This window comes from Larus michahellis, chromosome 2 (assembly GCF_964199755.1).
Source record: "Larus michahellis chromosome 2, bLarMic1.1, whole genome shotgun sequence".
Lineage (NCBI taxonomy): Eukaryota > Metazoa > Chordata > Aves > Charadriiformes > Laridae > Larus > Larus michahellis.
In genome coordinates this window covers 142,486,270-142,498,278 of record NC_133897.1, presented here as the reverse complement: position 1 = coordinate 142,498,278, position 12,009 = coordinate 142,486,270, and the positions used below count along the sequence as shown (strand labels likewise).

Here is a 12,009-nt window from a genome sequence, read left to right as displayed (position 1 = left end):
CCATTTGTGACTCCTAGATGCAGTACAATAGAAGAAGAAAAGTTTCCTCATAAGCTAGCAATACAAGTTAAATGAAGCTTTTGGCCTGAGCTATAAAATGGGCTGTGTGTTCACATTGCACATATTCACAAATTATAGTGTAAAGAAGCTGTGACGTGTCTTCTTGAGAACATATATGCCATCAGTTCCTTGGAAACAGAGTTTTTCCTTTGGCCCCATTTCTAGTCTCTTCTATTCCTGCTGATGTGGGTTTAAATCCCTGCGTTAACTGAGTGTACCTGTGAATTGGAGAATAAAAAAAGTCTGGCTCTCTACAGGATGCACACCTGTATCTGTTACTAAGAGTAGTAAAACATCAGAAAGAATACTGCTTTTCATAAATCATGGGCCTTCATTTTCAGGAGGGTGCACTGAAGTTGGAGGTCTCCACAGTTCTGTAATCAGTTCACAGCAGTAAAAGTGCAATTCAGCTCTGTAAGAATAGGTCTCTAGTGCCATTTGAGATGCTTCGTAGTTTCCTGGCTGGGCTGCAACTGCCAGTCAAGAAGGCTGCAAATCTCTCACAAGTCATTTCTGCTGGCTCAGTGTGGATATCTTGGTATCTCAAATGTCCGTAAAGGCCAACGTGTAGACAGCTGAATCAAGTATAGAAGTCTGATTGGGATGCCGAATCCATTTAACTGAAAGAATTTGGCATAAAAATGGTTAATAAGCAACCTCAAAATCCTGTGAAAAAGGGATTCACTTTAAACTTTTGGAGATGAAAAGACTCCAGTGCAATTCTTTAAATATATGTGCTTTTGTGATTCTTGGAACAAGCACATAGTAAGTAGCACCTTGTGAATTAAAGCCATGTGAACCCGATTCGGTTTCATAAATCAGTGGAAAGTCATCAGTGCCCTGATTAATCTCTTTGAATTGTGGGTATGCAGATGAAGAGCCCAAGACAAGTTCTTAGTGTCCCTCAGTAGTCAAGAGAGAGGCAGGCATGTGAAGAGGATCAGTCAGGTCATAGACTGGATGACTTGCTCTCTGGAAACACCTGTTTCTCTTTATTAAATACTGAGGGGATCCCAGCCCCACTGTGGGCTGCAGCCTTAGTTTCTTTCTGTGTCATGAGGAAACTGTCTTCCAGACATCTCCTATCACACAGCAAGGCCTAGCATTCATGGCAGTTCTGGACTGGAGTTACCAGTTAATCCAGTTACTTACTGGAGTTAAGCTCTGGAATTATCAAACAGGTGTGGGATGACCATACTTTGTCATACAAAGACAGTAAAGACCCTGCTCATTCTCCAGCGGAGTCCTGAGAAAGACCATGGAGCATGAAGCCAAGATAAGTCATGTCAGCAACTCCCAGTCCCTTCTTTGCCACAGTCAGTCTGAGAGTGAGATGATGCAAATGTCATGGCGACACAGGACCACACCCCTGCCCACCACCTTTCCTTTTTCACCATGTGGACTGAGCGTGTCCATGGTGGGAGGGAGGTCCCCAGGAGCTGGCTGGTGAATCATCATGTTGGGTTATCTACAGCAGTGAACGATGAGTTGAGCACCTCTCCTGAGTCAGCTCCAAGGATCCCTGAGTAACGCCTATTCCACACAGGCTCGTTGCTCCCTGGAGCTTCTCTTATGAATTAGCACTACTCAAAGGGAAGGAGGATTTCAATTGCATTCCTAAAAAGACAGAGTGAGTTTATGCCAAGAATACCTGGCATTAGTAGGAAAATAGAGGATGCAGATACATGCATCTTAGGTATTTGGTTTCAAAAACTTTCGGATTTATGTTTTCTCATATTGGAATCCAGTCACTCTTCCTCTCTCTGGAAAAGCAGAGAAAGAAAGAGAACTGGTATCATTCTTGGCCTTCATAGCTCAGCATTGTCAAGGCAAATAAAATCTTCTTCACTGTCAGCCATAACTTTTCCTGCACAGATATTACAGTTTTTGTTGTTACTTGAAACTATGAAGCCTGCATTCTATGTCTATAAAATATCTGTAGGTGGAAACATATTTTAAGAAGATGTGCAGAAAATCAGTGAAAAATCAAGAAGTTTTGTCTAGTTTACTTGGGTGTTCATGAGTTCATACAATATTGAAATAACGGTGGTACATTGTGACTAAAAAACCCGACATTATTTTAACTACTTGTTTTCACACTTAGTATAGCACAACACAGATTATTTTATGAAAGTTAAATGAAATAATAAAGTCCAATCCATAGTTTATGCCATTTAAAAAGTATCAGTCAGGCATATGGCCTTGTAAACGCTTTTAGCATCTTCACGCTCTCAGAAGCTTTGCAAAAAAAGTAGGCAATACAGAAGCTAGAAGATAAGGTTCAATTTCTGTATTTGGACTGAAAAGAAGTAGATTATGCAGGATGAAAAACTACAGAATTCTCTGTAAAATGTTGGAGTATTGTGCTTCTGTTTAATATAATAGTTTTAAACTGGCACTTCTAACCATGGCAACACCTCAATGTAAAACTAAAATTATATGATGTAATGAAAGTGCATCATGCCATACAAAGATAATTTCTATTCCTAGCAAATATCAGCAAGAATACAGATTTTCTCAAAGAAATCTACTTTGTTAATAACCGCAGTTCACAGACACAAAACGTCTGTATTTAAGTTCCCTCATTTTTATGAAAATGGTAATAAAATTGCATCTGTATGTTTGCCTGTGTATATTTCTTTTCTCACGATCAGTGAATGTTTGCAGTTGGTAATAAATATTCAAGCACCTTGCAAATGTCCTACCAATTCCCTTTGCTGAGCTGTGTGTGCCTGTGGGACTAGAATAGGAATGCATAATTTAAATATAAATTGCCTGATTTGCATATACAATTAGTCTAGCTGCAGCTTTGATCGTAAGCAAAAATTATTGTCCTGTATTGCCACTTAGATAGAATTTTAATTCACCTTGAATATTCAAAGTAAATTAAGCCTTGGCTGTATGGTTGAAGGGTATGATTTTTTCCTCTCCGGAGGCTTTCCCCTAAACAACATTTATGGTAGGGTAATATAAGGGCATATTTTCAGCCTCGTAAAAATAAAGGCATAAGTTTTATCTTTAAATTCCCCTCCCTTGAAAACTTGAGTTGAAACATCTCTCGCAGACATTCACACATAACGCACGCACACAGAGTAATAGAACTCTTCTTTCATTTTAATTAATTCAGTTTTACTCAGTACGTGGCTTAAAGTTAAGTCTTTATTGTAATTTGCTTAATAACTGAAAATGGAGACTTCATGTAGTCATTTTTTTAAATAAAAATGCAAAGCTATGAGACATAAAAACTCAAGAGAGTTATTGACTCAGTATCTGTATGTAACGGTTGGGTCGATGTGCACGTGCATGCACACAAATACATGGGCTAAATAAATACGTGGGCTAAAACTGAAACCCATAACGCAGTTGTAATACTTAGATTTTAATCTACAGTAAAACATTTTTATTAGAAATCTATGTTTTTAATTAAACAGAACATTTAATTAAGGTGGTTTTTAAGTGGATGAAACAATTAAGTGCAAACACTTGAATGAAACATGTCATAATTAGTTTTAATAGAGTGTTAATTGGTACTAGGTTTGCCAAGTTAATAATTACTGCTTATTAAATTTTCAATTAATCATTGTCATTTTGCTTTGAATAAAGATGAAAATTAGATAAACTAATTCAGGGGGAGGATGGTTTCCTTGTTAATTAGAGCAGTTAATTAAAAAAAAAAAAAGAAATTACTTGTTTTAGTCGTCAATTAAAAGACTGTTCATTAGTAAAATCTTTTCACTCTTCCTACATCAAGCCCCAAATAACTAATTTGTGACAATCCGCATGTTTTCCGGAATAAAAGATATGATGCTAGTACATACCGAAGAAAAGGCTCACACTGACTTAGTTATTTTGCGAGAAGCATGAAGGCTTGAATTTAATGAAGCGGTGTGCCCCTGCTCAGTGTTAATTGCGCGCTGAAGCCTTGCTGGCTGTGGTGTGCTCAAGAGCTCGGCGGAGCCAGGAAGTCAGGTCTTCGCAGTGTAAACACGGGTTTGAAGGAGGGATCAAGAGGTCAAATGAATGTTCATAAACAAATTTTAATTTTGGCTCGTAAAATTATATGTCCAGGAAGAGATATTAGACCAGTGATTAAAAAAAATTTAAAATAAACTCTGTTTTTTTTTTTTTTTAACATCATGTATTTATGCGTTAACATATGGGAAAAAATTGTTACTGACTATAAGTCCTGTCTTAATTTCCAGAGCTTAAAGATACATTTTTGAAAAAGTCTGTAATACTGTGTTTTAAATAATAATTTTTGCCAAATTTGGCAAATAATAATTTTGCCAATTTCATCAATCTGGTGTGCTGCAACCCCAATTTTCCAAGTAAAATGTTGAAGAAGATTTCAAAAAATAACACACCAGAGATCTGAAATGTCTGTACTTCAAGAAGTACTGACCGTGAATCGAACTAGCAAGAATTATCACTAGTGTTGGGAGAGATTTTGGTGATGGGGAAGTAAAGAAGTACCTGGGTGGTCTTGGAGAGTCTTGAAGAACCAGGTTCCTAGGTGTCCTCCTTCTCAAAATGAAGACTCTCAATATCGTAGAGTCTCTGCTGCTTTTCACGCATCTGTCCTACGTAGCTCGGTGCCAAACGTCCCGTGCTGATGAGGATTTCTTCCCTCCTTTGTAGAGGAAGCTGTCAATGAAGTAAAGCGCCAGGCGATGGCCGAGTTGCAGAAGGCAGTGTCAGAGGCAGAGCGGAAAGCTCACGACATGATCACTTCGGAGAGAGCTAAGATGGAGCGCACTGTTGCGGAAGCCAAGCGCCAGGCTGCAGAGGATGCACTAGCTGTTATCAATCAGCAGGAGGATTCGAGCGAGGTAAGGTCTTTGCTGGGGGCAAGCATCACCCGTGGCAGCACACCGTAGATGTATCTGGGCTAGCGTTAATCTAAGTGGCACAGGCCATTCGTGTCACATCGGAGTTCAGCGAGCACTATTAACTGCACGATAGCTTTGGACACGTATTTCAGGTGCATGCTGAGCTCCAAATTTTCTTGGTTGTGTTGTAATTTGAGCCCAAAATAGCTAGTGAACTTGAGCTGCAGTCTCACCTTTTAACTGCTGTTCAGGGTTACATACAGTGCACGCGTTTCTGTTCTAATGTAGCTTTTCAGTGGCTTTATTTTACAGCTCTTCAAACTACCGTATTGAATAGATAACAAGATTGCTCGACGGAAAATATTTCACACTGCAATCTAATTTAAACAAAGAAATGATTCGTTTAAGAGCTTGTAGAGTGAGGTGGCTAAAAGCTTGTCTGGGGAAAGCGTTAGATGTAGAAGTGATTAGCAAAAGATGATGGTTCCTGTAGGACAGAATGTGAATGTGGATTTGCAAGTGTTCCCTTATTTTGAATGTGTTGCTTCGGCGGCAGAGAGTCGAGGAGTGGGCAAACAGCATTTGGAAGGAGAAAAATAGACTAGAAGAGCAACAAAGAGTAAAACAAGAATAAGTATGTTAAGCCTTGATTTACTTTAAGACCTGAGAGTGGAAGCCTTGAATTGCTGTGGTACGGGGACATCCAGCAGCGTGACTGGAAGCTGGGAGTGAAAGAGCAGCGTGTGTCTGACCAGTGCTGCAGCACGCTAGCTAGCAATTAAATTTTACGCCTATTACAGAAAAACAACATCCTAAGTTAAAACTGCCCTTAAAGACAGACATGCCGATGAAATGATGTCAGTTAAAAGTTATTTGTGTATAATCTTCACCTCTCAAGGCCAGCGAAATGACCGAATGTTACTGTCATGAAGTATTTATTGTTCTTGTAGTAAGGTCTTGGCTGTAATAGAACTACTTATTAATATAAATTCTAACTTACAGGGAGTTGGAAAAAAAGAGTAGATAGCGGTACCTGTTGTGCGGGGACATTTATTTGGGTATGTTGGTGTCAAAGCACTTTTCGTGGGCTGGATGGGCAGTGTTGTAGAAGAGCCACTGAGGTTGAAAGACGCAGATGAGCTGGCCGCAGCATGCTGAGAAAACTGGCAAAAATCATGAGCAGATAAGTCAGTGGCATGCTGCAGTATGCATCCATAATTTGAGGGAGCGTAAGATTTTAATTCATACCAGGCTTCTCTGGAGATGAAAGACCATTGTGGGATCACTGAATGCCCAGAGTTTCTCCTTAATGTGTAGCAGATGAATAACAAGGAGACAAAAGGAATTGATTTTCAGCATCTGAAAGTTTCTCAGGAAGAAAGGGACTAGGGGAAGTGTATGTACCCTTTAAGTACTAACTGTTCCATTGTAGATTAAATGAGACATAAATTCAATTTATTGGCATTTTGTATCTGAGATACTCAAGGACATTTTTCCTGCACTATGTTCATAGAAAGGGCATCTGTCTGACTTAGCGTCATTAAAGAGCTGTCATTTTGTGTGTGTATATATACAAGAGACTCCTATTGTTAAAACCAAAATTGCAAAGGTAAATGCCTTTGAAGGGAACTGCAAATTAAATCTGTTTAGTGAACAGGCAGGACAGAGGAAGTACTTATGTGCCGATACATACAGCCCATTCTTCCACAGGCAAATGTGCATCCAAAGGAATGTGTAGAGAGTTCGTGTGCTGTAATTAACTCCTGAACAGTCATAGCTCTGGAAAAAGCTGTGTAACAAACCTCTCTACTTCTCCAGCAGAATTGCTTACGAGGTTGTTCACAGGACACTGAAAAAAAGACAAATAGTTCTTTTAATTGCTTTCTAATGAAAAGTAGCTCATAGGATTACAGAAGTTCTCAGGGCTGCGCATCCTCGGGGAGGATACAAGCCTCCGGGACCTAGAAATGAAGTCTAATGTCCTGGTCCTGCAGCTTTGCATCCTTGCGGTCATGAGTGGCACATCAGGGTGGCTGTTTTGATGTGAAAAATGCAGGTTTTAGTAAATGTGCAGAGAAAACTCAAGTTTGCTCATTTTGTGTTTACAGGTGCTTGGTTAATTCTGAGGGGAGATGACAGTGATACTTATTTGAGAGTTATATGTGTCTATTAAGTTTTTATAATTAGTTCCTCTTTGGCTTTTAATTATGCCAAACTCAAAACACTTAGGGCGGTGCTTCTCACGATTACCTGTTAACCCAGGCCATCTTTTTTTTTTGATAACTCCTGTAAGGATGGACCAGACTTTTTCTTCATCTCTGGGGACAGGAGATCAGTTTGCCAGTGCTTGAAAAGTGTTTCTTTGGAGATGAGACCTTGTGTTTATCGGGGTTGAGGAATAAAACTTCACATTTGCTTTGGTGTTCATTATTTCTCGGTCTCTCTGTGAACATCCCTCCTCATTTGTCTAGGTTATAAGTCTCCGTAAACTTCTCTCGGTTTACATCTTTCAGCAGTAAGCTTCCAGCAACGCAGATTACGGTGTACTAAAGGCACTGGAGTCGTATTTCCAAGGCTAGAATATTTCCAGTTCCAAATACTAGGGTGCTGAAGTAGCAGCTTCTGCAGTCTTACAGGTTTCGAGGAAGGCTGAGCATCACTCCTCGTTTCTTATCCTTGGCAGGACATTACACCAAGGCCTGCAAGAGAGCTCAGTATAGGCTGCTATATAATCTCCATGCGGTTCCTGACAGAGAATATTTCTCCCACGGGTGTCATTTGTTCTTTTGGCCGTGGAAACTATGAATGGAGATGGGAATTTGGCACCAGATTTCTAATGTAGCAGATAGAATTTTCGCATGATATGGCCACTCCCTGTCCATTGGCAAGGTTTCTCTCTTACAGCTCTTCATTTGTTATTCAGTAAAATGTAACCTGGACCTAGCTGGGGCTTCTTGAAGACACTCTGCTGTGAGAACTTTGTGGCATGATTTCTGTGGCAGTCTTCTCCAGAGCTCAAAGTAATAACTAGTGCTAAAAGTCCAAGATTTTTGTAATTATTATAATTTTAACATAATGTGTAGTCTCTTCAGCCAAGACCTTTCAGAGGTCTCACCAAGCAAAGAGAAGTAGATTGGTTTTTTGATATTGTTTGTTGCTGTTGAGTTTTTTGTTTGTTTTTTTTTTTTCCTTCCTGGTTTTGTTAGGGGTTTTTTTGTGTTTTGTTTCGCTTTGTTTTTAACCCAGAAAAAGTAGCATCCCTGACTGCAAGATTATCTTCAAGAAAACAGTGAAGCTGGACATGTTGAACTGACCGGAGCAAAATAAAGGAGGCTTAGAACAGTGAGAGGACTTATAGGTGTGATATTTGGAAGCATCTTCAGTTTTAAAAAGTGGTTAGCAATATTTTGAGAATCACCACATTGCAGAGTATAGTTTTAATTTCTGGCCCCGATCTGGTCCCTTATTGAACTGTTGTTCTTTGCTTATATTTGAATTATTCAGTATGATTTAATTTGCAGTGCCACTGCTTCAGTGTCTCTACATTTACTTTCTGAAGTTTTCCATAGTTTCCCGGCATAAGCCTTGCAAACCAGGACATGTTAATTGTTTTCTGTTATTATAATGAGAGATTGGTTGAAGACCAACGAACAGAACACACTACTGTTGGAAAGCAAACGGACAGCAGAAGGCCTACCTGTCAGCATGGCTGTTCCTGAACCACAAATTATTTCTTTACCAGTTCCTTACAGTTGCTTGACAAAAGATGACCCATTCATCAGTAGTTGACTTGGCCAAGTAGAGAAACATGTGTGAGCAGCCTACTCTTTAGTGCCTGCCGTGCTTGCTTTGGCTGCAATGTACTGTTGTGCAAATCAATTTTAATAGTCAGGGTGAACAGCTTTGCAAAGAGACTGGCTGCCCAGATTGTAGGGGGGGGTGGAGTCATCAAAACATCTGTCTTTCTGCTCTTGTATAAAATGCCACTGAAAAATCTGACACTCGGTGTTCTTCCTCACTTTTGAGTAGGGAGGCCTGGAAATGGGGAAGGCACACAAATGTTTCAGTTCTCTCTACTTAAAGCAGATGCTGACATCTGCTCAGATAAAACAAGTATGTAACTGGTCCAACACTGCTTTTAAGAGATGTGTAATGTTAGGGCTTGTTTATATTGCAGCCGTTTATGTTGTATGTGAATATCACACTTACCTGACATTTTGAAGACAGCTGGGTTCAATCTCTGGTGACCAATCCATTGAGACCAGGACTGTGCCAGCAAACCTGACTCCGAGCATCAGATGCTGTGATTCAGGCAAGCCTGGTTTTTAGGCTGGTATTAAATTTAATACATATGTCAGCTAATGTTTAATTTTTTTTGGCTGGGCATCTCTCAGAAAGTAGCATATCATCCCCTGCAGTGGTGGGTGGTACAGAGGCGCCAGAGCCATGTGTTCTGCGCAGGATCAGTCCAGATGTGATGTGAACATTGGCGCTGCCCCAGACTTCTAAGCTAAGCCTGGCGAGCCAGCTTGCACGTCTCTTCCGTATGCTTCTCCGCACTTCTGTTTTCAGGATTTAGCTTCTCTCATGCTGACTTGTATGAACATAAATGTACTTCACACAATAAACAGTGGCTTGGGCAAGCCTGGAGTGTTCAGTGATAGGTGCAACTTTACTAGAAGCATCTGAAGGTTTCAGTATCTTTGTATGGAGCGCTGCATTTTGACGCAGCGTGGGAATTTCCAAAGCACCGATGTGTTTCCCTTTCTAACGGGTTTTGGATAGAATTTTCATAAACAACTTCACTGTTTTTTTGCACTGGTGTTCAGTGGCTCATACAGTCCTTGTTTACGCCGCTGTGGTTTCAGTGATTTCTAGATATTCTTTTTCTTGTGGTTAGCAGTGATAGAGTTTTGAATGCCATGGGAATTGCAGATCCGGGAAAAATCTGGGGTCTTTGTACCCAGCCATGCTTCCTTTCCTGGTAAACTGGGGAAATCCAGAATTTGTCAAAGGTGACAGAGCACCTTACACTGTATTACGGCATTTCAGACTTCATCATCTCTTTGACAAGTCACAGTCCATTTGTTTTTTTTTTCTTCTTTAAGCTAGCTCTATACTGAGCCTCAGCTGGAGGTGTCAGAGGAAAGCAAATGCTTGATTGTGGTTAAATATTTCAAAGATGAAAGCGACGGGATGGGCAAAATTACTGACAAGTATGTGTCCTGGTACTGGAGACCACAGAAATGGAGACCATTTGTTTTTAAGAATTTTCATGATGGCAAACAGAAGTTTCCGAGTTCTGTTGTTTGAAGATGGAAGCTTAAGTGCATGAGAATTAAGAGTCTGACCTAAGATAAGGCACTGACCTAAGACTGATGTTACTTGTCAGTTGAAAGAGGAGGATGAAATATGATCGGTGGCATAGATTCGGAGTGAGATTTCCATCTGGTGTAATTTAGCCCAATTTCATTGAATTAATCCATTTTCAAGGTAGTGAAGTTAAATTGAATTATGTAGTCTGAGAATCTGGCCTTTTGTATAACCTCACTGTTTCACAGGAAAGTCAGTGCAGAGTTAAACTGTAATTCAGTCCTCCTCGTAGTTTTAGCTACATCTGGAACTCTATAAAGCACGAGCTGGAAGTGCGGTGTAGTAGGTCACTACCTAAAGACAGAGAAGGTAGACCAGGAGAGGCTTAGTAGATCTGTTACTCCCTTTCCCAACGAACGATCAACTCTAGCTGTAGCATTCCTGTAAGATAACACCTGCTTTATCTGTGCTTCAGTGATGGAGATTCTCCAGTGCCTCCAGGCAATTTGTGCCTGTCCTTAAGGAGATTTTTCGTAACATCTCTTTCCAGTTTCTTTTACAGAATCATAGAATCTGCAGATGTTTGATCCCATTACTTCTCCTGTTCATCCACGTAGACGTGGTCATTGCCTGTTTCACTGCAGTACCTTCCAAGATGTTTGGCTGCCACAGTCCCCTCCCAGTCTATCGTTAGGTTTAGCAGTTGCAGTTCACTCGGTCTCTTCTCATAGCTTGTGTTTTTCTGACCTCGGATTATTCTGGCAGCCTTTCTCTGTGTTCTTTCCATGTCTTATTTGTCTCATTTCATTTGCTGTATTTGAAGTGCATCATCCCAACCTGGACAGTACGCCAGGCTCAGCCTTGCCAGTGCTAGGAGGTGGAGAGTCTCAACCCAGGTGTAAAGCAGTCCATAGTCCTACTCATATGCCCTCATATGATGATTGCCACCTTGTCACCAATGTGACATTTTGGTCCCCTGTTATCCAAGATGCTATCTACATAGTTCAGCCAGGTGCTCTATTTTGCTGGTACCTGCTAGAGCTTCGCAGGAGTGAAGATACCGTGATCATGCTCAATCCGATAGTGAGTTCAAGCTCTGTCCATGATATCTGGATCAACTGGAAATACATGAGCACACGCGAAGCAGAGCCCAGGCCATTAGCTGGCATCTCGAGCCTGGCTTTTCTTCAGTAGAATTTGGGCTCTGGAGCTATCAGCCAGCAATGTGAACAGGAACCATCTGTTGCCAAAGCTTGTGGTGCCGGGGCCTGATCTTTACTGATGTTTTTCACTACTCGCACATGGGAAGGAGCAATGAACGGCCACAGTGGCGAGGGCTGTGTAGGACAGGGAGTTCTGCGTGTCCAATCCAGCTGCTATCGCAGCGCAGGCTCCCCGTGGCATGTGTGCTTCTTCATGCTAATTTGCACTGGAGTAATTTCTGAATGCTCTAAGTTGTTGCATAAATGTGAGCTGTAAAATTTATTTTTAAATTCTTGTATTTTATGTGCTTTTATTCCCACAATTACACTAAAGCTGTAATGACCTGTTAAATTAGAAATAATATGTCCGATGGACAAAATCACATACCAGACAGTGTAGGACACATTAAATAATCATGTATGAGCAAGCTTAGGGCTGTGTCGCTTCATTAAAATGTTGCACTTATGTGTCACTTTTAGTGTTCTGTACAGGCTGATAGTTAATTGATAACTATTTTAATGAGAAAGTTGAACCGTTACTGTTAAAATTAAATGACTGTTTTCTGACATCGATACAGATCTTGTGGTAAGATAGCGAAATATTG

At 40.5% G+C, this 12,009-nt stretch overlaps 1 protein-coding gene across 9 annotated transcripts in view; it reads left to right on the top strand.

The window, feature by feature from the left end:
• RUNX1T1 (RUNX1 partner transcriptional co-repressor 1) overlaps positions 1 to 12,009 on the top strand; it is a 118,460-nt gene that overhangs the window by 100,335 nt on the left and 6,116 nt on the right. For all 9 annotated transcript variants that reach the window (XM_074577419.1, XM_074577413.1, XM_074577417.1 and 6 more), the window contains one exon: positions 4,699 to 4,889. In XM_074577419.1, coding sequence (XP_074433520.1) covers positions 4,699 to 4,889 — 191 coding nt within the window. The remainder of the gene's footprint in view (positions 1 to 4,698; positions 4,890 to 12,009) is intronic.